General features: G+C 34.0%; 2 protein-coding genes across 3 annotated transcripts in view; one reads left to right on the forward strand and one right to left on the reverse strand.

The window, feature by feature from the left end:
- Positions 1–13,921, reverse strand: part of LOC119637211 (netrin-A) — a 107,841-nt gene extending 93,920 nt beyond the window's left edge. For both annotated transcript variants that reach the window (XM_038033073.1, XM_038033074.1), the window contains exon 1: positions 12,573–13,921. In XM_038033073.1, coding sequence (XP_037889001.1) covers positions 12,573–13,758 — 1,186 coding nt within the window. In that variant the 5' untranslated portion in view covers positions 13,759–13,921. The remainder of the gene's footprint in view (positions 1–12,572) is intronic.
- A 12,692-nt stretch (positions 13,922–26,613) lies between these two features.
- The window catches only part of LOC119637194 (mRNA export factor-like), a 1,289-nt gene continuing 158 nt past the window's right edge, over positions 26,614–27,744 (forward strand). The window contains exons 1-2 of the mRNA XM_038033048.1: positions 26,614–27,312; positions 27,366–27,471. Of these exons, the coding sequence (XP_037888976.1) occupies positions 26,932–27,312; positions 27,366–27,471 (487 nt within the window). The 5' untranslated portion in view covers positions 26,614–26,931. The remainder of the gene's footprint in view (positions 27,313–27,365; positions 27,472–27,744) is intronic.

Below are 27,744 nucleotides of genomic sequence, written 5' to 3' on the forward strand. Positions count from 1 at the left end.
GTAACGAAGGAAGAAAACAGCTGATTATTATAAACGAATAAATTGGTGGGGCATACTTTTTGCTTAATAAAGTTTTGACATACTTTGTATAATAATTCTTGCGCAGAAAAGCGAGGGGTGGGGGGGGGGGGATTTATTTATACAATTGCGAGAAAAAAAGCCATCTATGTTCATTTTTTTTGTCTTTTGGAAAATTTTATGTGTGGACAATGGACTGATGGTTTAACAAACGTTTATTTTTGTCGAGCGAAAAATGCAATATTAATGAGACTCACTGTATATGCAACGCAATATGAATATTATTTACTTTCTTTCTTATTTTTTGTTTTGTTTTTATGTTATTTTCATTCTTATTGTCTATACAACTTCTGCGTAAGGGTGTATTAAGATTGGGCAGATATATGCGACATACAGAAGAACTAGAGATAGACCCAACCTTGAACTGACTTTCTGTCTGTCCGTCTTGTTTTCTTATTTTCAACCTACAGGCCGCAACGCTACCGAAAGCTGTTCGAACCGGATCATTCTTGCGACCATTTCCCATGTAACGCCTTATTTTGAAAAGTCATTATATGAATAATTGTAGGACGGTATTAATGGCGAGTTCTGGCCTATTACAGCGTTTTCACAAGTTAGTAGTGTGAGTAAATTTCCGTCGATGTCGGAAAGAAAGAATGTGAAACGCTTTACGAAGCTACTCTCTCTTTAACTACTTTAGCTGTCAGTGGCGAGTATACTCGTCATAGAGAAATGGTAACAAGTATATTCGTTGTACGATTGTGCAATTAATATTTTCGGGGCAACTGAAGTGCACATTTTTCAAAGAGATCGTGACAGTTAACTAGTTCTAGTTCTAAACAACATATTCATTTTTTCCTTGAACAGGTCGAGTTGTATAACAAAAATATTGTTTACAATAGCTGTTAGTTTCTTTACTTGATTTAAAGGAGAGTGATTTCTCCTGGATCTTGTTAGCTTATGAAAAATGAATAATTGTACAGGAAACAAGAAGGAATATGATATAGATCAGGGGAACGATCGACATGATTGGTCAAACTGAATAATTATGTAACCTCCATTTAGAGAAATGAACTGCGTGTAGTACGTAGTATTGTGTAGTATGACACATGTCCCGTCGTAATGAAACTATTACTGATGACTGCTTCCAAAAAGAATTTACGCTAGTTATGCTGTTAAAGTTAGAAAAGATCTGTAATGTTTCAACAGACCTTATAACCTAATTTTTCTGCATGACAACGCACGACCTTACATCGAAAAGTCTGTCGATAAAATGTTGGCGGTACTGAATTGAAATGCGCTACTTGCTTTATCTTCTGCTTTGAACTTTTTTTTCGAGGATTTGTTGCCTGGGGTTCTATTATGTTTAGTTAGTTTGTAAAAGTGCGCAATGAGTTCATCTTCCGCATGAACGTTAAGAGAAGTAAGGGTGACCTCTGGGAAGAATGTAATAAATGAATAAAATATTTTATAGCATTTTCTTCTTATTTATAACAAACATTCAAATTTACCAAAAAAAAGAGAAAAAAAAAAAAAAGAAAAGAATAATAATGTTAAAGATTAATTCACACTCCAACAGTTCAATCGGAAATGTAATAGTTGGTAATTTTCCATGAAGACACGAATATGTTGGCAAAATATTTTTGATATTAAATTGATAAATACTTCAACATGCCAGCATTACGTTTTTCTTCTACCATAATTCTATCTATTTTTTTGTTTTATTTATTCATTTATTTTTTTTATTCCCTTCTACTATGGACAGATAAGCAGTGCTGGCTGGAGATATGAATGATAGACAGACACAATTAATATTGAGCGTTTATGTTATTTTCGAAAAAGAAGAAAAAAAAAAATCTTTTTCGTTAATATGAAAGTATGCTTTATACCCTTTATCGCTGAAAGGCGTATCGTAGCGGCTTACACATAGCCATGTAAAACATGCATTTGTTATCATGAAACATACGGATGCATGTGCATTTAACATATCCTGAATGCCAAACACAAACATCCTGCGTAAATGCGAAATTACCACCGTTGGCATTGTGAACAGAAATAACAACAAAAATTTCAAACAAATGTACATATGTGCATGTACGTGTGTTAAGTCCAAAAAAAAAAAAAACCCTATAATTTCAAATCAAAAACAACTTTAGGAATGCGTCCGCATTAGCCGAAATATTTGGGCTCTACGATTGTGACCTACATTTACAAATTGTTAAACATTTGCAATATACACAACGATATGAATAATGATGATGTTCCCTTACATATTACATCTTTGCATGTTAAGCTTAATCCGTCCGCGTCGGAAGTTGTAGAGAAATTTCGAAATAGGATCGGTCTAAGTGAATACTTAAGATTATGGAATGGAAGAAAAAACTGAAGAATGATATGACTCTATGGATATAGTAGAAGATGGGGCGTGGCTGTATCGCGTTTACACAAACATGCTCGTTAGTCGCGAGCAAAATTTAAATGCATAAAAGTGACAGCAACAGCAACACGTTATTTGCCCATTAGCAACACAGTTGTATGGAATTGGAAAAGAAATTTTTTTAATTTCGTTCGCCCTCTGATCAACTTAACACACTGAAACAAAAGCGATATTATTCCACAGGATTGTGAGGGCAAGGTTTTCCAATGCGAGTTCGGGTAAACACACAGTCAGTCGCCTTTATCACACACAATCATTCACTCCCTGTATTGTATTTAATTTTATATACGTATGTATAACGGCACAGGATTAGATTCATTGAGTTAAATCCTACATATGTTCTAATGCCTATCTTGTCGTAGCAATTTTTACAAGTACTCATGCACATGCGTATAACGAAGAATACTGAAATAGAGGCATATGTGCGTAACAATCGCGCTTATGGCCTTTTTTACATCAATAAATAGCAAAATATTTTATGAAAACTACCCACATATTTTCCGAAAAACTGTAGCGAATTTAGATTTTCGTATTCTGTGGGGAAATTTTCATTGTTCGTTTATTTAGAAATCACTACGGGTTTTTTTTTCCCATTTTTGTTTTTATTTTTGTACCCTAAAGAAAACAGTTGAACAGCAATTATACTAAACAAAGAAACATATGTGTACCATTACCGGACAATTGATTGCAAAAAAAAAATTCTGAACATCATTACAATTCTGTGCTTAGCAAAACACATTCGAACAATTTCTAATTGTGTTACTGCGTGTCTACAACCTATTTAAGTAGTGATCGCCAACGGATTGCAGATTACACTAGCGAATGTTACCCTGCGAGAAAGTAGACGCCCATGAAGCATTCCATTCTAGGATCAACGAGATCCTCTCGATGAACGTTACTCGTCTTTGAGTTTGTTGAGTTTATTGGCAGCAAGCGCTTGCGAAGCGAACGCTGTATCCTTTGCTCAGATTAGCAAAAGAAAAAAATTGCAATAGGAATTGATACGTGACGCGAAACCGATAGTTTGTTTATAGTAATGTCAATATGTAACCCTAAATAGCAAGCTATAGACGTATCTTGACGTTATGAACGATCATTAATCATACGAAAAAACCCTATAAACTCTCTTGTCATAGTCGTTGCATTACTGTAAAAATCATCGTATTTCGGGGCAATAGTCACAAGAATATTATCTGATAATAATTTTATTTTAAAATAGTCAGCCAGGACCCAGCATTGAATACCTTGCAAAACTGCGCTTAGAATGTCTATTCATATAAAAACTTTTCAAAATAATGCTTTATATGGGAAGTGATCGAAAAGTGGGCACAACGGTTGCGTATTCAAAGCGTCCGTTTTTGAGACAAAACACGCAGATGAACACAACATTATATGAATAAAGATCAGACAGACAGACAGTCAGTCAGACAAGCGTAGATCGATTTTAAATCGATCGCTATAAAAAAAGTTCTCAGTGTTGCATACATATTCATAAACCCTTGTATCACAAATGGTGTAGAGTACGACAAAATTTATAAATTAACGAAAACCCTGCAAACAACAAAATGGCTGACAACTCTTGACATCTCTGTGATGGATATTAGAATATGGCTGCTAGAATTGAACTGGAAAGGAAATGGCACACATGCAAACTGTTATACAGCAGACCAGAGTTAAATTCGCCTTTATTTATACGGAACCACTTTAAATGCTATATAATCAATTTTCCTCTATCTGGTCTAGTTATTAAAACTCATGATCCCATATGTAGAGAATTATTTATATTTTTAGTCGAATAATGAGAAAAATTGAATATTTTCTTCTCTATGATCGAACCGTTTGTCGTACTTTTTCCATTCCGGCTAAGATATTAAAGATTCAAAAGCAGGTTGTAGAAGGAATCAACGCTGCTTCTGCCAAGGTAAATCAGAATCCACGGAAGTTTTTACTTCGTTTAGAGTTTCGGGTACAAAAAGAAGCAGTTAGGTGCGAAATAGGCCCAGTACGGCGGCTGATTGACTAATTATGACTTTGAAGAATTTAATTAGTCCGTTTTTGGAGGAGCTTGCATTGTTACGACGGGAAACCAATTAACGCCGACTGCTTATATCGCCAAAAATGGTCGTTCATCATTCAGAATTGATCCCTATAGGTTTCTCTAAACACACCGTCACTGCATGAAAAGTTAAAAAAAAAAAAAAAAAAAAAATTGGCGATCACTTACTTCAAAGTTCTTCAAAGGTGGAAGGTTTAGATTAACCTTGATTCATGTTGAAACACACACAATTGCTTAGGTTTCGTGTAATGTGCATAGTCCATAATTCATTACATGTAACAATCTTATATATACATATATATTTTACAGCATTTCGATTGCATGCATTCCTTAAGCATTTGCTTGCATCAATCGATGTGAATATCTTTCTGATGTTTTGGCAAATTTTGTTCGCTCCAACGAAAAAAAATCAAACTCAGAGCATGTCACAGGACGAACCTGCATTATTATTATTATTAATTATTGTTATTATTATGTAAGCAAGTCGTTCCATGCACTCTTTTCTTGATAATTCACGTCCGTCCACTTACCATATAACGCTTTATTTCAACAAGTAATAAACATGAAAGTGAAACACGGCCTACTATTACATGAATAACTGTACTAAGCAAAGTTGTGTGGGTTAATTAATGCTGATAGGTCTACATGATTTTCTGCTTATATTTTTTCAATAGAAATCGCTACTAAGTATAAAATATTATAAAAGACCTAGAAGAACCACCCACTTGCAAGCCATTTAATCAAGTGCGTCTGCTCTTCATTCTGGGTTATTATAAAAAGTCGCAATTTCAAAGAGTTTTTCTCCATCCAGTGAAATTTTTACGCATATAACGCTCGGAACTAAAAGAGCAAAAACTAGCTTTTATAAATTTCAAGAGTAAGGCTATTTGACTATATAAAGAAAATGCGAAATATGGCGATCAATTTCATCATCTAATGTCTTCGAAGTACGAAAAAATTATTTTTCTGTGCAATGGAAATAGTGGCTGAATGATCGGCATTTGAATTAATATAGGAGCAGCAATCATGTGGATTTACACTTCCATTCGGAGCAACGTCACGTAACAAATTGATGTGACGTTCACAAGGAAACATTAAATCGATTTATTGACTTTTTCTCTAAATGATGATAGGAGGAGCATACGTAGAGGCGTATATTGATTACGTGTCGCAAAATGATTTAGGAATAAATTGAAGAATCATTAGAAGAAGTGTCCCTCTCTTAAAGAAGATTATATCCGAAAGTAATAATAAAGAAATAAAAACTAGTTACTTACGAGACTAATTTTACTTTTGATATAAAAGGTGCAAGGACTTAACGGTTGCTAGTTTCATTTTATTGTACACTTATTTGACTTGGAGTACATTCAGGTGGTTTATTAACGTCTGTACCTTTTTGTGCGAATATACGCAACACGCAGCAGGACGTGAGACAGACCAGCCTTTTCTTATACCGATTGATTCAGAATCATTTTCTGAATAATTTTCTGAGTCGATTTATACTTGCCTGTCTGTCGCACTGTTTGTCCGTTTTTTGTCTGTGCGTGTATGTTTAACATTCAGATCGCGGTTTCGAGATAACGTGATGAAATTTGTAATGCTGACGCGTTTTGGCCCAAGGACGAATACTATTGAAAATGGCTCCAAACGGTCCTGTCTTTCGGCCGCTCTCCCACTACAACGCTTTACCCCGAATAATTGTAATTTTCAAAATTTTGAGTTAAAAATCGCTTCATAAAACATATATCTGGATTCCAATAGTGGGAAAAACTTTGGATCGGATGCGGCAATTTGTTGAACGCTTTGCCATGTAACATTTCCCATGGAAACTGTATCCTTATATGGGAGAAAAGGTTCATTTTAAATATTTCTCGATAAAAACTTGACATTAAAATTAACCTCACCGAATTTAGACCACGTATGTGAATTATTTGGATCTCAACCCATATGGTGCTTTTAAAGAATAAAATGCCTTTGTATACCAAAAAAGTCTAATTCTTAATATTTCATGATGAAAATTGTTCTTTAGTTAATGAACCATTCGCAATTTCGATCACACAGGTCTATTTCTTAGAACACACCGTATACAGGGGCGCTCGTGAAAGCAAGCTCTTGAATGACTAGGCAAAGCCCAATTTATCGTTTACAATATGGAGAACAATAAAATGTTTGATGTTTTCAGCAAATTAAGTTTGCCAAATGTGAGCCATGTTAGTTGACGTTTTGAGTAGTCTCCAATATGAGGACTTTCATAAAAATGTTGCATTTATTAGGTTGTTTGCAAAGGTTTGTTTTATTGCATTTGTTCACGTGAAAAAGCCATTTATTGTGGAAAATTGGTAGAATATATATTAACTAAAACACCCGAGTGCCAGCCACGCCATGCTGCACTGATCTGAATTAAAGGTAATCAGGAAGCGTCATGTCTGCTGAGTGCGGGTATAGGCAGAAATTCTCAATCGATCTGCAACAGTGTATTCTGTTCATTCGTGTCGCCACTTTTAAACCGTTGAAACCAGAACTGACAATTGGGATATGATAGAGCAGGGCCGCCATAAAACATGTTCATCGGGCCTCGGCAATAGATTTCTTCAACTAAACAATAAAAGCAATGAATTTGGAAGAAGTCGAATTTTGAGCACTCCCTCGCGTACGCTGAATAAATAAATCAATAACATTAGATGGGAAATTGGAACGCTATGTGCACTGGTGGTATTTCCCATATCTTTATCATTTTTGCCTATCGAAGTCGCTGATCAAAATTTTTGCAAACACGCAATACCCAAATAAAATTAATGCATCATTTTTGATCTGTTACTAAGAAAATGAATGAATGACTGTACTAGGCGAGATGCTTTAAGACATTTAATGATCGGCCTTGCCCGACTATGGCATTATTACTTGTTTTTATTGCATCCGTTTACTCATTATCATAAACACAGCAATATTATAAAAGACGACAAATATTTTAACAATCCTATCAACAAGTTTAAAATCAATATTGATTTACATTGAAGCGAATCTCGGCAAAAGTATCATAACCATCAGCTCGTAGAGTTGACAAGCATTTATGCTACACTTTATATATTTTTTCTAGATGTTGTTTCGTGGTAGATTGTGAAGTAACGTTACCTTGAGGTAAGTGTTAACTTTGAGGTATTTTTGTTTGAAACGACCTGACGAAAGACTTTAAATTATTAAAAATATTTTCAAAAGTCGACTTTCTATCGCAGTTTTGTGAACTTTGGAAATTATTTTAATTGGGAGATAAATTTAAAGATATAGCAAATCGATACATACGAATATCATGCTGAAAATCAAAGCCGGCACTGATGCGTGCTTCTAGGTATTATATGATTAGAAGATAAAGTGGACAGAACAAGAAGTGTTGTATTCTATCTAGGAGGAAGCTAATGAGCAAGTGTCGAACTTGGCCTACAATTCGGTATTCTCTTTAATAAGATTTGTAGGAAGTTTCAAGGTGGAAATTTATATGCGGTATGTGGGAAAGTTAAGGTCTTGACACTTTCTGTTACGTAGTCACAAACATTTACAGATTCTCTTGCAAGTTTGTAGCCGATATCTTCATTTTGGCGAACGGGAGAATGTCTACCACGATCGCTCAGACGAACAGATGGACATGCACGAACGGACGGACATGCTTGGTGCATTGCAAAATTTAAAAACTGGGCAAGAATTTATACACATTTTGGCGCTTTTGAAACTTGTTGCTACGTATTGCAAAAGTTTTGACAAATAAAATGTTATTTTTTTACACCATAATATTGGGTAGCACGTCGACAGAATCAAATTTTTCATTTTTTACAAACCTATCTACTGTTGTCTGCGAGTAACGAGCAAAAAACGAATTTTTTTTATCTCTTTTGAAAAGCAGAGGTGTTCTCAGTTTAACTGGTAGTGCAGGAGTGTCCTTCGACCCGTTTAGCCGACTTTCAATAGCAACCTGCGTGCAAGAACTTTTAATGTTCCTTCCAAATTTGAAGTTCATACCTTCGTTGCACAGACGGACATACTTAAATCGATCCAGAATTTGATGCTTATCAAAAAGATGTACATTTATCATCCCTCGATGATGGGTATAGTAATAATAATAATAATAATAACAATAATAATAATAGTGACATTATATTAATCATCGCATTTAAAGAAAAAATTGGTAAATGGATGAGAAATCCGTTGAATGAAAGAACGAATCTGAATGAGTACAATTAAGTGCAGCTTCAAATTGCGCACTGTTTTACGTTCGGAGGATTATTTCCAAAAGGAAAAGGGGTTTATATGAGACACTCGGGTCTAAGTGATGACGAATCAGATAGCCCCTTTAAGAGGTTGTGAAATTTTAATGAAAGAGGAATATTGTTTCCAATATTTTGCGTCAAAGTGATGTTGCTAAGGTGTCTGTCATCTGCGGCCTAAACGATCCCATAGCCCATATGCAATATATAGCTACCTGATTTGAAAATGCTTACTGTTCGAAGGGAAACTCTGAATATTATATCATTGCATGATATGCATGATTGCTATATTTAAGCTCATCAGTCAAAGTGGACACGAGTCAATTGACTTAACACAATGCAATGATTATTAACTTGACTTTTCCATTTTTCATTATTTGCAGATCGATTTTAATTTAAATATTATTTTATATATGTAATGAGGATCGAAAATGTAATCACGTTTTGCGTTAATAAAATTATTATATTTCGGATAAATACTTTAGCGTTTGCCTTTTCAAATTTGAGCTAAGAGCACGATTATAACAAAACTGACAATAAAAACTCTTCAATTTCATCTTTATATGCGTTTTTATAGTTTAAATTCCAGATTTATATATAAATACAATTACTAATGCAAAGAGGTTTTATAATATTTTTAAGTTTAGACATAATAAATGGCAGCGAACTATCTAGTATTCGCGTAAATGAATGTTCGCCATTAAATGCATACACAACAGTGATTTAATTATAAACCATAATTAACAAACACTTCAAGCTCCTGTAAAAAGAGCTTAAAGTGAATATAAAAGCCAAAGCATGAAATAGGAAAAGAAATTCATTTAAATTTGCCAGATGAAACCGTATTATAGTTAAGAAGTAAGTGAAATGATTGGTATGCTTAAGGCATAGTTGAAGTATCTCCTAACGAATTTAAACGTTTCACTTAACTGGGGATTAAACGTTTAAACAAAAATATGCCATTACAGAGGTCATACTAAAATTTCTTTTTCCGTTAATTTCTAGAGCTTAAGTAATATTACTTAACAATCCGCCACACTGATGCCCAGTCCGCTTTTTTAAGTGCAGGCACAATGATTAAATCTTAAGGTCCAAGCTAATGTTATTAAATGTAATGAGAACGTTAAAGCTTAGCTCAAAATCATAAGCTTTTCTTATTTCGTTGACCAAATATTCATTCAGTATTAAGTTAAAAGGAAAGACAAAAAAAGAAAAAAAAAAAAAAAACTTAAATATTTTTCACTAGAAAATTGTAACGTGCAAAGCCATACGCCTGACTTGTATTACTTAAGCAAATTTCAAAAATTGCTTTCCTTTTTTTATACAAGTGAGATTCTTCTCGTATTATAAATAGAAAAGGAAGAAAATCACCACAACCTAGATTATAGCTTTATTTTTTTTTTGTTTTTTTTTATAACAAATTCATTTTCATCGATCAGCTCGGACGAGAATTGTATTATGGACTTTTCACTTTTCATTTCTTACTATTTATTTTTCATGGATATTATTGAATAGTTTGTTTACCGGCCTTCGTGTTTATTTTTGAGATTTATTCCAACACGTGCCTACTTTTCCATCTTTTTAATAACGGCACCGTTTAGGTAAACATTGCCAACCATATGCCTGACGAAATAATTGATACGTAAAAAAGTGAGAAATTTTGAGGGGAGGGTTGAAATAGCGATCTGCAATGAATCGAATTAATATGATGTAATAGCATTCTCATTCACATCTGCGAAATGCGCGTAAATTTTGTTAAGGAAAATTGCTTAACCATAATCGAACCACGTTTTTCTATATAACAAACGATACCACGATGAGCCTCACCGGCACACAATCGTGAAGGTGTCTAATATCTTCGATAGGAAATTGTTTGCTATATAGTTTGTAATCATTTATTTAAGCGAAAAATAAAAATAAAAGTTTATACACTGGCCACATATATATAATACTTTTTTTTCCGAGTGTAAATGAAAAAGATTTTCAAAGACAAACCACATGAGAAAATTACATTCAATAATTGCGACCAGGTTTTTTATATGCATTACTTTTATCCCTGAAAGAACTAAATTTCCACGCTATATAATATCGAATGGGCGTGCCGGATTATTATAATTGTATAGGACATACTTAGAAACTTTTATCGTGTGTCTGGTGCAGCTTATGAACGCAACGCGAAAACACATAGAAAGCAGAGATGTTTTTAGTTTATCTTGCATTGTAGGCGTGTGCTTTGACCGAGTTACCGTAGTTTCAATAGAAACCTGCATGCAGATATGTCGAATGTAGGGCAGAATTTGCAAGTGATAGCCTAATTTATTCGGCCAGGAGAAGACATTGCACTTCTGTAAAAAACTGGAACTCAAGTTATGGGTTTGAAATGATGCACACAGTTGCTTAATGCATCTTTTGCCTAAATTTTGTGTCGATTGAATACTTGCTATCCTAGATATCAGATTTCCTTCTGGCTGTGAGTCCGTGAGACTTATCGTAGTAAGATGCGTTAGAGAAACGAAAAGGATTAATTTTTCACATCATAATTAACTGCTCACAAATATATATCCTTTTTTAGTGTTAATTGTTAATTTAAAGTAAAGTGAAAGAAACATTTTTTGAGAACGCAATGTCAAATAATCAAAAAAGAGTCCAAACTTGAAACACACGAACGTAAGTTGAACACGACGGACCGACGCACACATAATCTTAAATGTGATGCTAGCCCAAATCCTAATAGGTGTTGCATATATCCGCACGAACTTGATATGCCCTTGCACCACAAGTGGTGTAGGGTATAAAAGGAGAATCTTAAGTCATAGTGCTTAGCCACCTATATCGTATAAAAGGTAAATAAAATAGAATATGAACAGCTTCACAGATATTATCACTTGCTTAGCTTTCAATAGCCTTCATTAACTTAGGGGGCACTTGTGTCTCGCTTCAGAACAGAAGCTTCATTAAATGGCGTAGAAATCGTGTTGTGTAAAAACTGAGAAATGGAAATTTCCTCACTTGATTGTGATTATTTATTGATCCTCATTCTCATATGAGCTAATGCCTGTGTGAGAAAATAATATGAACTTCAGTTATATTCGAACACATTTTACGCATCCACAACCACGTGTTGACTTATTTTGCACCTTTCTGGCAACATAACGTCCGTTGATAATTAAAAATGTAATTTGATCGTTATCTTGAGTTCCACTTGTATATGTAAGATATGGTAGGAGTAAATTTTTTTGTTAGATTATGATTGAAAATTCACTTTAAATATATCTGATAAAAAATAAGTAAAAGATTTCAGGATTATGGAGAGTCTTTCATAGATTATTAAATTATTTAGGTGAGATTTTTATTAATTATAAAAAAATTTTCATCCAATATAAATACCTGCCGCTAAAGCGGGCACGTGCTTAAAATTTTGTTTTCATTATTTATGAGTTTCTTAAAATTAATTATCTCACTAACACGTTTAAATTCCACATATTTGTAAGTATAAAATAATAACCTCGTATAGTCGTAAAGGCATTAAAATCACTTAATAAAAAATTCAACCCCTCTGACTTTATAAGGAAAACTAATTTTTATTAAGGGAGGAAAAGAAACAAAGAAAAAAAAAAAAAATGTCCAAAAGGTCTAAAAGACTTCAATGAATAAAAGAAGTAAAGCAAAAAAAAAAAAAAAAAAAAAAAAAAAAAAAACACAAACAAAAACAAAGTAAACGCAATAATATTAAAATTGAAATGTTTACCAAACGGGGAAAACAATACAAATTTAATAGAGAAAACAGTAAGTTAAATACACTTACTTTTACATTCATTGGCGTCGCGTGCGGTGGCGCGACCCCAGGGACGATCAAAGTGAAAGGGTTTGCAACGTTCGCAATCCCGTCCCGCAGTGTTGTGTTTACATTCACATACCAGCATTCCATGATGGTCGGTAATGCACTTTGAGGCATGGCCGTTACATTTGCAACGACCACCTACAGAGAAATCGGATACCGCATAAGTTTGGCCACTACTGACGACAAGCGCTGATGTCGAACCGCCAATAATTGTGTTAGTTTGTTCAAACGGTGTAATGAATAACGTTTTAGAGACCGCCTCAGTGTATTTGCCTTTATTAAGATCGGCAAATTTTTCTGAATTCGTGTCCAAGGTTAACAGAGCATTAGATTCGGGCATTTGCAAGCGATGGAATATAACGCGTATATCGGTTGCGGTGACCCAATCTTGTAAAACCGGTGAATTATCTAAATCGCGAGCCGACGGTCGACCGTCCAAAGTGCTAAAAGCTATACGAAAATCTTGGCCGCTGCCCATACGATGAGAGTCCGTACATCTGGCCTCCTGTTCGTTGTGTTTATTTAAAGTGGCACGATTTGGACGTCCGTAAACTCTACGGCACTGAGAGCTGTAAAATTGAAAAGGCTGCCAAGTTTTACCATAATCAGAACTTTTATAAATTGCAATAGAATCCGGCTTCGGAGCTTTAGGACAAAATTGCAATATGATGTAAGTCAATTCATATTTTTTTCCTAAAGATAAAGTAAGAGTGACATTGTCTGGCGAAGCGCTTGGATTATTAACAGGAGCTATAGGTTCCGATCTCCAGCAAGTAACATTATTTGGATTATTTAAATCGGTAAGAGCTGTCGCTGGGAATCTTCTTTGCGAATTTCTATCATCACAAATACCACACGTTGTAAGCTCTTGACCGACATTACCACTTAACGAATCGGATGAGGTTTGATCGCAATATCGTTGCGATTTGTCTAAGCCACAAGTGCTTGAGGCAATGATGGGGACACCGTAAGCTGCGTTTATAAAATCTGGTGTACATTGACGGGCCTTAATCTCATCATAGCAGGGATCGGGAGGTGATTGAGCAGCAAACATTTTTAAATATACATCGTTCGGTATAGCCTCTACAATGAGAGGTCTTACTAAAGCTATCCATAAGGAGAGCAGAAGACAAGCAAACCTAATAATCATGATATGATACGACACGTCGTATTATTACAATTCGAAATGGAAACGAACTATTTATTAATCATATAAATTTTTGTATTCGTTCTGCAGTGTTTGCTCAATTGTTATTCATAAAGGTTGATTTAATTCTTCTTTTCAAACGCAATTGCAAGATTTAAATTTTAAGCATTTCGCCCTTTTTATTCACTATTCAAATATTTTTAGAACTTTCACTGTTGAAATTTTTTTTTATTTATATTATTATAATTCACATTTGACGCGCGCGTAAACTAACGAGTTAAACTTAAGCTTTGAAATGCGCTTGCTTCGCACGCTTTGACAACAGGATTAACGAACGCGAGTGAAACTCACAATACGTAAATTCTAAACCTTTAAATATTAATTGTTTCCGGTATATCTAAACGTCAAGTTCAGCTGCCTGTTTACAGTCAACTAAAAACACACATTTTTTGGCCGCAACCGAAAAGATACAAAACATACGAGCAAGGTACGGTTGGCTCATTCATACAAACAAACAGCCATAGGTACGAACAAAGATGCACAGAATCCAAGCACCACACGTTAAATATATTCATATATACGTATGCGTGCATCGGGCATATGGTTTTTTCCTTTTCATTGCTTCCATTTATGTGGTAATCACGGCTACGGTTAAAGTGTGGTATGAAGACAAAACATATGAAATTTTCCAAGTGCTTAAATTCATAACTTCAAACCAAAACACAACCTTTCTATAGGTTGTGGTAGCATATTGTTTTTTTTTTTTTTTTCTCGAGTCTATGTAGAAATTCATATCAAACAACCTGATGCTGCACAACAGATATTGCACTTTTGTAATTCTCTTTTATATATATTTATATATATATATATATATATATATTTTAATAAATTTCTCTCGTCTATACTTTATTCCAACACATTACGGGAAAAGTTATAAAATTTCATTCCATATGGTACACAAAATGTAAAATTTTTAATTCCAACATTAAGGAAAACAATCCGAAGTTATGTTTATATATGTATATGTTACCCTAGGTGGTTTAAATCTCAGCTAATAAATTTATATACGAATACTGTTAATTTCCATATATCAACACATATTCTCTCGTCTCTCATCATTTTCACAATAAGTAAGTTGTTTTGTTTCTCTCCTTAAAATTTTCTCCTTCTCTTTCGTCGCTCTCTGTTTTCTCTAATCAATTTAAAATTTATTCACTTCCTACTCACCACATCTCTCGACGAAAGTTGCGCAGTTTCTCATATGTGGCTCTTTAATTCCCGGAGAGATTTTCTATCATGATTTTCTCAACAACATAATTCTTCTTTTGTGTGGATGCTATTTATAATTATTTAACTAATGTAAGCTTAATGTCTACCATAAAAAAGTTTACGTTTACAGTCATTTGTATATTTGTTACCACGTAACATGCAATTTGCGTTTTCTATTCCATATATTTGCTTATATTCACCACTAAAATGCATAACACCCAGGAATGTTCTTTATACTATACCCTATATATGCACATACGTATATAAATGATTTATACATATCTATGTGCAAGTGGTATCTCGACAAGCATCACATTCGCAACCCGCTTAGCCATATGCGTCCGTCTGTCCAATTTGTCATCAGACTTGACATTTGTAATCAACTTCTATTTTGTTCGCCCTACTAAAGCGCCTCGTGCACGTTTCATATAAATAAAAAAAAAAAGAACTATTGCGTTTTTCACATGATAAGAAATTTTCTCATTTATATAAGTAAATAAATTTTGCTCCAATATATATATACTTGCCTCCCTATCCGATTAAAAATGAGCACCAGTTCCAGGATATCAGACAACAAGTTCGAGGCGTTGTTTCAGCAGGATTTAAATCGCGAATTGTCGCCTTTCACATATCCTAGGATATTGATAGTGATTAGGATAGGCAGAGTTTACTATATATAGCAAATATATCACTCACCGGTCAGAAGGAACGGGTGAGAGAGAGAGATGTCAAAATATTGCGTGACAGCGAAGCCGTGTATTGCGAAATATATATTCACCGAATATTCACCGAATTTATTCAAGCTAAGAGGCTTCTCAACTGACGGACACGGTGGTATATATATTTTTAGCTGTTGATGATCTTCTTTGCTACGTAAATCATAATGTGTTACATAGGTAGGCTTGTGATTAGCATATCTGGCTATTGATGTTGTCACCCGTTGAGAGGTCCTTTCATTTTATGCATCGAATTTTCAATTTTATTTTAAAAGAGACATTTATTTGTCAATTGCATTGCTCCCGTACTACTGACAAATGTCGCTGTCTAATGTGAAGTATTGTTGCAGTTTTGGATCAATGGCAAATCTCGGTGCATGACGTTAAGTGTTTGGAGACTTGATGTCTTAATGTTTCTCGCTTATTGTTTCCTTTGAGATTTGTTTTTTTCATATAATCTTCGGTTCAACTTCTTTTTATCATTGTTAACATTATTCGGATCAATAAGTCATCAATTGTTTTGAAAGCTAGATCAAAATTTACGATAAATTCAATTTATTATTTTTTAATTTTTTTAAATTTTAAATCATCTAATTTAATTTTTTTAATTCGTTAATCGCCCTCTTTTAAATATCTAGGTTTCGTGCAGAAATATATGACTCAAGGTGTCTGTTAACTTTCTCTACAGAAGAAGCAATGTTTTACTTTCTCAAAGAATGCTCTAAATATCTGAAAAATGATAGCCAGAAGGCGTGTGATAAAATTTCTCATTGCAATCCTTTTGATTTAGATAATTTAAAATAAAGTATCCTTTCTGTTGACTAAAGACGTCTCTTTTTGAATAGTTCGGAACACAGCCGTTGTAATTGCTGACAATACAATTCAGTAGTAATTGTCTCTTTGCGTATTAACGATTCGAAGGGAAATATGTCGCTACATAGTGCCATCAAACACACAGTATTATCTTTCCAAGTGATAAGCTAAACTTAGTGATTGATGTTGTTGTTCCTCTTGCAGAATGTCATTGCTTGGAACCCTTTATGTTATCGGCCGATGAAGGGATAACATTTATTGATTAGTCACACATCCACTGCGGCTGCGGTTGCTTTCCCATCTATATCCGTTTTCTCACTTATATTCGACCGGCACCGTATCAGGGAAATCTCTTGAGTGATTGGTCATATTATAATCGATTATTCGCGTATGGGTCGAATTTTAATCAGTTTCTACAAGAGATTTATGGTGTTATTATTAAATTAGTCGAAATCGAAATTTGTAAAAAAATACGAATTCCCTCTATAACGATTAATGCAGAACTAAAGGCTAAACAAATCCTTAATACATAAACTGCAATAATTTCACTTGTATGACTTTCGCAATCGGCGGAGAAAATAAAATCAAGCAGAACTGTTCGCGCTTTGCAGCAAATGGGATTCTTTTCTATAGTGATGCCCACGCAACGGTCGTCAAATCTTGGGTTGTTCCCGTCACGATTTTCAAAAACTTAACTCAATTCCTTTGTATCCCTACGCCACTACTTGTAAGAGCGTGCTAAGCAAGCTCGAATGTATGAAATGCCCAGAATAACTTCAAAGAGGATCATGTATTATTATACCAGCCTATTTAAAATAATTTCTGAGCGTGTCCGTCCGTCGAATGTCTTTTAATGCACTCTCATGCTGGATGGATAGAATTCAATTGTCGTGATATTTTAATGAAATTCGCTACAAAGACTTGTGTTACGGTTAAGAGACGAACGCTCTTAAAATTATGTTGGATTAGCCTATTTATATGGCTGCCCGTTCATATGACGCTTTTTTTGAAAAATAAATTATGTGAAAAACATTTCTCATTTTTCATATATGCTTACAACAACTAAGTGAACGCGAACGGAAAATATGAAAGAAATCGAACTATATTTACAAACCCTTTCCACATAAACGTTCTTACAAAAAGAAGCCTTCGTATGACTACAAGCTCTAACCTTTACTGTGGGATGATTTGATATGTACATATATTGATTTAAGCTTGGACTGCATTGGCTAGTTTTTCGCCAGACTGCCATATGAAGTTCCTCATGACGCATAGGCCTTCATACGACAGGAAGATCCAATATTTGCTATCTGGAGATAATTAGATGTTCGACAAAACAATTTAGTTTGCTAAATTTGGATTCAGTCTTTCACACTCGGTCTCCAAAATACACAGGGAATTCTGTAACGATAATTGACATTTTATCACAAAAATATATTAACCGTTGCGATAGACAGAGTTATGTAGAGTATATAATATTCGACATTATCCAACTATAACTATTTCTCGCTTGGTTGTCTTAAAAGCTTAGGGGATTCTTACCAGCGACTCAAAATGCGTAATATATCTTTATTTGTAGCGTTCTTTTCCAGTGGCTCCATGCTTTACATGCAGGTATGATTTTAGTCATTTTCCTTTGGATAATAGGGATTATAAAAATATTTGAATCGTTATAAATGTTGTTCAACAGTTGTCGGTTGACAAATGTTTAGCAGAGTTTTTGTTGACACATCTCAGACGATTAAGGTCGCCCAACAATTTTTACTTTTTCGCAATGGTTCCCTTTACCCAGAAATGTGAACTTGGACTACTGCTTTATACTCACGACTTTAGGACACTGTACACATCATTTGTGTACAAATGCTTTCAGAGTTCTAAACACCAAAAAAAAAAAAAGGTTTCCGTACCAAATTATCCTCTACCATGGCAATGCGAGTTTCTACATATTTATGCTAAAACTTCACTTCTTAAGCTCTCGCAAAACTATTCCTGGTATAAATCTGACCTGACGTATAATGATTTCGCTTCCCTTAAGCGTCTGTGAAACGAACTGCGCGAACAGTAATTTTCGTCATCAAGAAAACGATTAATTCATTCAAAACTCATGATTTGCAGTTACCCGATTGGTTACGGAAGACGCACAACTGGTTTGTGAAAAGATGTATCGATCACTAAGGTGAATACACAGAAAATTTATATATTGTTTGTTTTCATTAGTGTGACATCTTTAATTACATTTAAACCGAACAAGTATCGGCTACTGGACATACGATATTAATCAAATAATGATTTTCATTTCACTTGAAAATGTCATTACTCCGACCTAGTTGCGCTTTCATTACTGTATAAGTTGGCTGAAGAAAAGAATAAATAAAAGAATACCGGACCGAACAAAATAAAAGAAACTGCCGTTCTTATCGTATGAAGGTCTCTCGTTAAAAGTGATACTCGTTAGGAGTGGTACTTTTGAGAAAAACCAAAAAGGACATTATTATAATCGTCCAAGTATTACCATGACCCCACTTCATCTAATAGGATCACTCATTTATGTTAGTGACAATACATCAAAAATTATGCATTGCTCTTATGTAAAGGCATAATTTTCATGAAAGTTCTTATATTGGAGGATGCGTAAAATGTCAACTGACATGATCCGAATTTAGGAAACTTAACTCACTTATTAAAGATTTCATCTGTTTTTATGCCCAGAAAAAGAAAAAAATAAACAATAGACTTTGGCGCTATATACGTGCTTGATGCCGTGAGAATTGTTCGAAAAATAGACCTACGTGATTCTTCAATTTTCTACGGTTAATTTTTATGCTGCATTGCTACTATGGACCAATTTTTATCATAAAATATTACAAATTAAACCTTTTTGCTGAAGAACTCTCTATTCATGGAATGAAGTCCAAATATTATATCCATGTAGTTGAAATGTGGTCCAGTCATTTTTAAGTCAAATTATTTTTATGGAGAAATTTTAATCACAATAAGTTCAAAAATACATCGTTTTTATCATATAAGGGTTTATATTTCATTAGGATTCTTAACTGCGGTTGTATGCAAAAAGTAGACTTACTCGACCCATATTTGGCGAACCAATTTTACAAAGCAATTTTCATCATAAAATAACAAAAATTGGATACTTTTGTTATGCAAAGACATATTCCGCATTGTAACCCTTCAAAAAAAATCGAAAAAAAAAAACAAGACCTACTTGGTCTACATTTTATAAAATTAACTTTCATGTCAAATTAATATTATGCACGATTCTTTACCAAGAAGTGTTGAAAATTAGGCCTTTTTTACTATGTATAGCTTTAGTTCTGTAATGTGGGTCAGAGTTCAAAAAATTAGTCTGATCGATTAAAATTTTTCAGATCAGTTTAGAGTGGTGTAGTACTTTTACTCAGCCTCCTAAAAATTAAAATATTTTTTCAAGAAAACTACTTTTCAAAATAAGGCTTTATGGTAGAAGTGGTCGAGAAAGTAGCCCGATCGCAACCATTTTCAATAACATTGATCCTCGGACCAAAGCACGTCAGTCTATCAAATTTCATCAAAATATATCAAAAAATGGACAAAAGAACAGGGGGACAGGCAAACTTAGATCGGTGTAGTAAAAAGTGAGTGTATCTCGAGAGCGTTGTATACATCCGCAGAAAGTTACTATATCTTTGTACCATAATAGGTGTGGTGTGGGCTATAGACGCAACTCAATATACCAAAGTAAATTGTTTTTTTTTTTTTTTTTTTTTTTTTTTTTTTTTTAATTTAGACACTGCAGTTATGTTCTGAATAAAGTACAGTGAAAATGTTCACCACGGCTATTAACACAATGACAAATACAATGATTCCAGTTATTCGTCATTTTGACAAGCATTAGTTGTGTTATGTTTGCGATAACCTGACGAACGTTCCTCCGCAAAAGTTCCAAGATTTATAGCTTGTCAGCGTAAACCTAGGTTTTGTTGCAACACAAAAAAAAAAAAAAAATTCATGAGCGTTGCGTTCCACGACTACGGTGACCTATATACCGAAACAGTCATGCCAACTCCATTCTCTGATGAACAAACGATGAGGGCTCACAACTGTGCTGCGACTTTGATAAAATTTGTTAATGATTTCCGAAAGTTCAGGAATTGAGACAAATTGTGTTTGGTATCCTCACACACCCGGAAGCACACATAAAACTACATATACGTAAATCTGGAAACTACAATTTTAAAAGGTGTCGCTTTTGATTAAAGATAATTTATTTTTTGCGATGAAAATCCCACTGAATTGCACGTGAGTTGTTAAAAATCAACGCAATTATAGCAATTATAAGAGGTAAAGGCTAATGCCGTTTGCGAGGTCAATCGGGATCTACAAACACTAAAACGTTGGCCATATACGCTCGAAATTGCAATATACTTTACATTCGCGTTTTTCGTATGAATAGCTGTTATGACAATTACACTGATTGCAAATGTGTGTCATACATCCGGGCAATGGGGCTATTAATAATAAAATTTAAATAATTACCGTCTGTTTATAAACGGACCTAAATCGTTTTGAAATTTAAAATATCAAAGAAATAATCGGAGCATTATACTTTAAGGTTCTATGTCTCAGTACTTTGAGAATTTAGGAAAGAGACGAAGGTGAGCAGATATATATATATATATAACTGATACGGAACAGCATATTGATTAGAATTATGGCTTAATTATTTTATTCATATTTAATTGTCACAGAAATGATGGCAGATTTGTTATAACTATCCAAAACCTGGATGGGGGAGTGAGGCATAAAAAGAGTCGATTGAGCCGATTAATTTGAGCTGATTATTTATAATAACCTTAAGAATCATCAGAAATTTCAAACCATCACAAAACAATTGATTAACTAAACATATACATAAATTGCTCACATTTATGCTGATTTGTATAAATGAGTTTTATTTAGTTTGAAAGGGATATACGTACGATATAGTTAATTAGCATTTTGCGGCTTTTATTATATTTACTTAAGTGGCTATGGCAGCTATCAATGCTAAATTAATATGCGTATATGTGTTGTTTGCATATTTTCTTCCCGCCCTTCTCGTTTGCTTGTTTATTTAATGCATGAGAATTTTGCAGTTGACCGTTTAGGTGATTTTTAGTTCACAGGCTTCATGTTTCTTTCTTTAAATTAAGGGCATTTCTCACTTTAATGCATTTAATAGCAACAAACTAACTTAAAAAGTTGTCTTCTCTTTAGCTTCATATTGATTAAGACATCAATGCGATTAAAATCTTTATGACTATGTCCCTGCCTCTTTGTAAAGATATAATATGAAATAAATATTAGGTCGAAGCAAGTGAATATATACACTATCGAAAACAAAAAGAGACAAAATCCTATTTAAAGGATTAATTAAATTTTATTTATCGAACCTCTTTTTACATTACATTACATATTGTTGTAAATATGTATTGAAGAAAAAATGGCAACAATGTTAATAATTAAGAAATGTAAAAAACTGTTGCCCTGTTCAAGACTTTGATAAAAGAAAGAAATGATAATCTGGTGGAAAAAGTGGTTAAGTTAATAAAACTTCACATGGGGTAGTAATAAGCATAAGCGTAAGAAGAACATCTCTGTGGAAGCATTGAAAGTTTTGGAATATACTTAACACTGTCTGACTTTGTTGTTACTAAAGAATACGTTTCTCGAAAAACATGCGAAATATATATATATATATATATAAGAAAGTTGCCGAATATAGTTTCATTCTAGAGTTCATACGATAGCTGCTTAGACATCTGTTCGCCTCTAACTGTCGTGTATAGCTGAAATTCACTAATACTACTGCCATGCAGTAGAAGAGATATTGAACAATTTCCTATGCCGCAACCCAATAATTTCGATAATATCTAACTTAGTGCAACGAAAAATATATTGAGACTACCCCGAGGCAATTCTTGTGGACAACCAGATGACTATGGTTATTATTGACAAATACAGACTGCTTACATCCTTTTAAACATTATTTAATAAGCATGACACATAGACGGTTAGGGTTTGCACAGATGGGTTACGTAAAATATTCGACGAGACTGTAACTTAATTTAGTTAAAGCAAAAACAAACGAACAAATGAAAACGTTACTAGTCGAGAAAGACCGACTGTTTGTTACCTATGCCCTGTACGACTTTTCTTAAATAATATGCTTTGATTCCAGGTGAAAGCCTATTTTCGTCATAAGGCACTACAAATTAAACTTTGCTGCAATAAAAAGTCTTACTTTTCACGAGAAACCTTGTATGAGCTGGGCTACGAAAATTGACTAACGTGGTCCAAATTTAGTACAGTTCATTCCTTAATCAAATTGATCTATTAATCATATAAGAACTCCTAGTTTTTTTTGCGAACCCTTATAGGGGATGGGTTATAAAAAATAGACGCACATTATCCAAATATGGCGCAAATGATTTCCATGTCAAACCACCATTATAGACCAACTCTCACTGGGAAATATTAAACTAAGAAATTTTTTCACTCTTGTTAGAAAACTTTTTATAGAAGGGTAGTCAAACTGTCAGCCTTTCCAACGCAATACTATCACCAAACGATTTGAAGCGAGATTTTGTAGATAATGCAACTTTTTTCCAAATGGCGATTGTTTCGATACAAGGCGTTGGTCGTCAATATGTTCCGTTCAAGTCTATGTTGAATAGAGAGTCTACCAGAATTGCTACCTGCAGATTGAACGTAAAAGCAGATGGATAGACATCAGATGGACAAATAGACAGTCGTAAGAGCAATCAATTTAGAAAAATTTTTTTTGAATCGATCGGTGTATTAAAAAGTGGGTGGCGAGGGGAGGGGCCTATCCTAATTCCTACTATATGCTACATACATCCGCGCAATTTTAGTATACCTTGTGTACCACAGGTGGTGTAGCGTATAATGAACAAGATACGACGATAGCAAAAATTTTATGACGCTTTAATTGTATATAACCAGAAAACTAAATATAAAATCTAAGTTTTTTTTTTTTTTTGATTCTTTCCAGAAAGGTTTGTGTTCTTGTCAAGGCTTTTCGTTGCAATTCTGAATTTTTGAAAAATGAAAACATATTTTCAATAATATAAAAGAAAATATATAAAATAATCATGAAACGGATTTCAGATAACGATTTATTGAATTTATAGATTTATTTAATTATTTATAGGAATTTTTAATAAATACGTAAAGTTTAGGGGAAGCCAAACGAAATCGAAAACTTGAGAAACTAAACGAAACGAACTTAAGGAAAACGATATAAGAAATGATGAAGAATGATGGCAATCATTGATTTAGCAAAAAATTGTACGATGACTTTTTTTTTGTATGTTAGAAAATGTTCAATTTTCATAGAAAATCATTTCAATGTATATTTAAGATAATTTTTCAAAAATCTTGCTTTGAAAATTGAAGGCATTTATGCAGAGATGAAAACTATTTAGAATGTCTCTGTTCCTGCAACGAGGAAGATTTCATTCAACTACGAAAAGCTGAAATTAAATTTGCGATTAATATTCAATTCCAGATGATATTCGTTCTTTCGTTAACATGCTCTGCGGATCAAGTGCTATTCGTCACTTTCTAACCTCATTTGGAGTCTGAAGAATATATGAGAAATTCTGCTAAACTTTTACGAAAGTCATAAATATTTTGTAGCAACAGAGAATCCAAGAGTCATGCTCGCTATCATTTATAGTATGCATACCCGAGCCCATTTCAGCTCGGAACTATTCATGCTCGGTGAAGGATAGTATGATATCGAATCGAAGCTGCCGTTCTGGAAAAATGTCAAGTTTTCAACCCGCATTAAAATAATTTAAAAGCATTTTTTATTCGCTTTGGCTCTCTTCACTGAACGCGTCTTAGTTGTTTGTGAGGGCGTGAACGTGCATTGTAGGGTTGACCTTTTTTACGTTGATACAAATTAAAAATTATAGTAAAGAAAAAAAATAAATAAAGTTTTGTGCGGAATAATGAAAAACATGGTTGGCAGAGAAAATGGTTTTTGATACTTGATTATCACTATCGTGAGGTGGATATGACCTAAATTGCTTAATGATTTGATAGATTTTTATTTGCATGAATGTGTCAATATTGACATGAAACTAATTTTTTGCGCATCTGCAAGTGCAATATCAGATCCAAAAGTTCAAACTTACTCATAGTTATGTGAAAAGCTCAGTCAGTCAATAATTTTAGGAACGCCAAGAAGCGTTGGCTAGTCAAAATAGTGCGAACATATTCACAATCACTATCAAGCGTTTTTGATGAAGATTTTTCAGGTACTACTCACCACTCACTCATCACTAAAATTGTTAAAAATTTTATATTTATTTATTATAAGGTTAACTAAAAATACTTTTTTTCATTTCGTTATTTAAAAGCTGCAATAATTCCATATAGTACTCGTCTTTTATCTTGTGTTTCATCTTTTTGAAGTCATGATCTTGCCAGCAAACTCTCTTTGTTTGGTTTTATTGCTATGAAACTTGCCGTAGAGTCGGTTTAAATAACGCTCGGTTCTATTATGAGCAAAGGCGGCACCCACCTCGATTAAAGCACCTTGATGTGCGCGGTTTCAGTCAATGTCCGATGTACAACATGTTTTACTAGCCCACATACCTGCCAAGTCCGTTAGCTACACCATGTTTAGTGTAGGATCATCGAAAGTTATTTTCAGATCTTGTTCCCACTGCTTATGATTCTTTTGATTTACTTGAAGACGATAGTGTTCGTCTCCGCACCCACGCTTAAATCTTCTTATCCAATAAAAGAAAAAATTATCCAACAGTACAACATCACTATTTCTGTCATAAAATCGTACAAATTTGACGTTGTTCCGAAAACTAAGGCAAGGTGGTTCAAATTTAGCTTACATCAATATTCATCATACACTGATAACATTTCCAGCTTGTAGCCCGTAAAAGTGCCTTCTTTTTTCGCAATGCAACAACATTCAAAAGCACATTCCAAAGATAGGTTGTATTCGGTTAGTAGAGCAAATTACTACTTTGCAGCGATTTCCCTCGGGGGATATATCGAAAACGATAAATGGCCTTCCCGATTGCGCTTCATGCAGTTATTGATATAAAAAATTTTCAAAATAAGGCCTTATATTGTAAGAGGTCGAATCAATGGTCTAATCCAATTCCGATTGTAATGTCCATACACTTTTCTTTAAAAAAAAAAAAAAAAAAAATAGTTAAAAATCGAATTTATTATTAAACATACTTATCAGCATAATTTTTATTTAGGTCACTGTAAAAAGAGCAAAATCTACAAATTGCAAAGTAACAGTAGCTAATTATGCTAATTTACATATTTTTACTTCCTTCCTTCCGCGTTTATCATGTAATATGTAACATTTTATTATTTTGCTATTTTTATTCTTTTAGTTAGGAGGATTATATATACGTCGCGACTAAAAATAAAAAAAGGGCATTAATTTAGTTAACACGGTAAGAGAATAGTGCGCTAATTTTTTTTTTTTTTTTTTTTGAGAAAATTCTTTTTGTTGTTCTGCTGCGATATCCGCAATTGACGTTGCGATTCCTTAGTCCTTGCCTTTGACGCGGCAGACATTAGCAGAATAATAAAGGCAATAAGTTTCACATACATGTTGAATTTTTTAGAGCACTTTTGTGCTTAGGGCTGAAAAACTTGAAGACGAGACGAGCAGACCAGCTAAAATCGATTTAGAAAGTGACTCTGAATTGATGGGCATAACGAAAGTTGAGTCTGTTTCAAGTCCTTCTAGGCGTTGCATGTATCCACATAACCTTATCGACTCTCCTTGCTTCACAATTGGTGGGTGCGGCCTTGAGAACAGTTCGATCGGCTTCACTTTTAATACAGTTCGTCATTGCGCTAAAAAATGTAGAATATATTTCATCAAAATACATTCAAGATACATCATTATCATCATCATCATCATCACGCGGACCTTCTACAAAGGCAGAATCTAAGACAGAATGGAAATGTGGAAGAAGACTCCAAACCTCAACTGGCGTGGCTTGAATTGCGCAGAATTACTCTCCTTGTAAAACACATTATTATTATTATTTTCGTCATAACGTATTAAAGTACGTTAAGTAATAATATCTTTTATTGATCCAAAATACTCGTTTATAACTCATGTACACATATGTATCCGATTCCGTTCTAATACTGTTGTATTAAAAAAACTAACAATCATCATATATGTATTGAGAATCTTTTTAAACATTAGAGGAGTAGCGTTATATATTTTTGAAGGAATGTGTCATAAAAAGAAAAAATTAATAAAAAAGATTATATATTTTTGAAGAAACTTGTACAAAAAATTATAAAAGAAAAAAATATGATGAGCGTGAAACAGTGTCAGATTTGGTTGTTCAACATATTTGATCTTCCAAGTTTGGGAGACATGATAACAAATCCAATGAATGATTTTGATGTGGTAGCACCACCGGACGACACCGTCTCTGCCCTAGCTTTTAGTCCGATTACAGTACCACGGAATTTTTTAATTGCCGCTAGTTGGGATAGTACTATACGTTGCTGGGAGTTTGGGCAAACCGGAAATACGAAGCCAATATCCATAAAAATTATGGGTAAACTTGTGTTGGATGTGTGCTGGTCTGATGAGTGTACAAAGGGGTTCATAGCCAGTGAAAATCAACTCAACATTTGGGATTTAGTTTTAGACCAGCAAATGCAAGTGGCTGTTCATGATGCATCCGTTAAAACTGGATTACTGGATTAAAAGTAACAATTATGCATGTTTCATGACAGGTTCAAGGGGCAGGAGTGCAAAATTCTGGGATACCCGTTCCGCCATTCCGATGCGAACTATTTGTTTATATGAACGATGTTACTGCGCCGATGTTGATTATCCGATGTGGGTTGTGGCCACCGCGGATAGAAGTGCAATTTTTTGTTAAGAGACAAGACGGTCCCTTAAAACTATAACTTCGCTCCATTGCACTCTTCAAAAGGATGAAAATCAAACTCTGACTGGGTATGCCGTACGTAGCATTGATGGGCGCCATTGGTGTAGCATTGACGCGTGCGTTTAGCATATGTGAATAGAGAGAACTTTACCTTCAAGCGTCACCGTTTACCACTTTCAGCGGGATCTCAAGATGTTTATGCAATCAATGATATGTCCTTC

The sequence above is a fragment of the Glossina fuscipes genome, unplaced genomic scaffold (genome assembly GCF_014805625.2).
Source record: "Glossina fuscipes isolate IAEA_lab_2018 unplaced genomic scaffold, Yale_Gfus_2 43, whole genome shotgun sequence".
Classification (NCBI taxonomy): domain Eukaryota; kingdom Metazoa; phylum Arthropoda; class Insecta; order Diptera; family Glossinidae; genus Glossina; species Glossina fuscipes.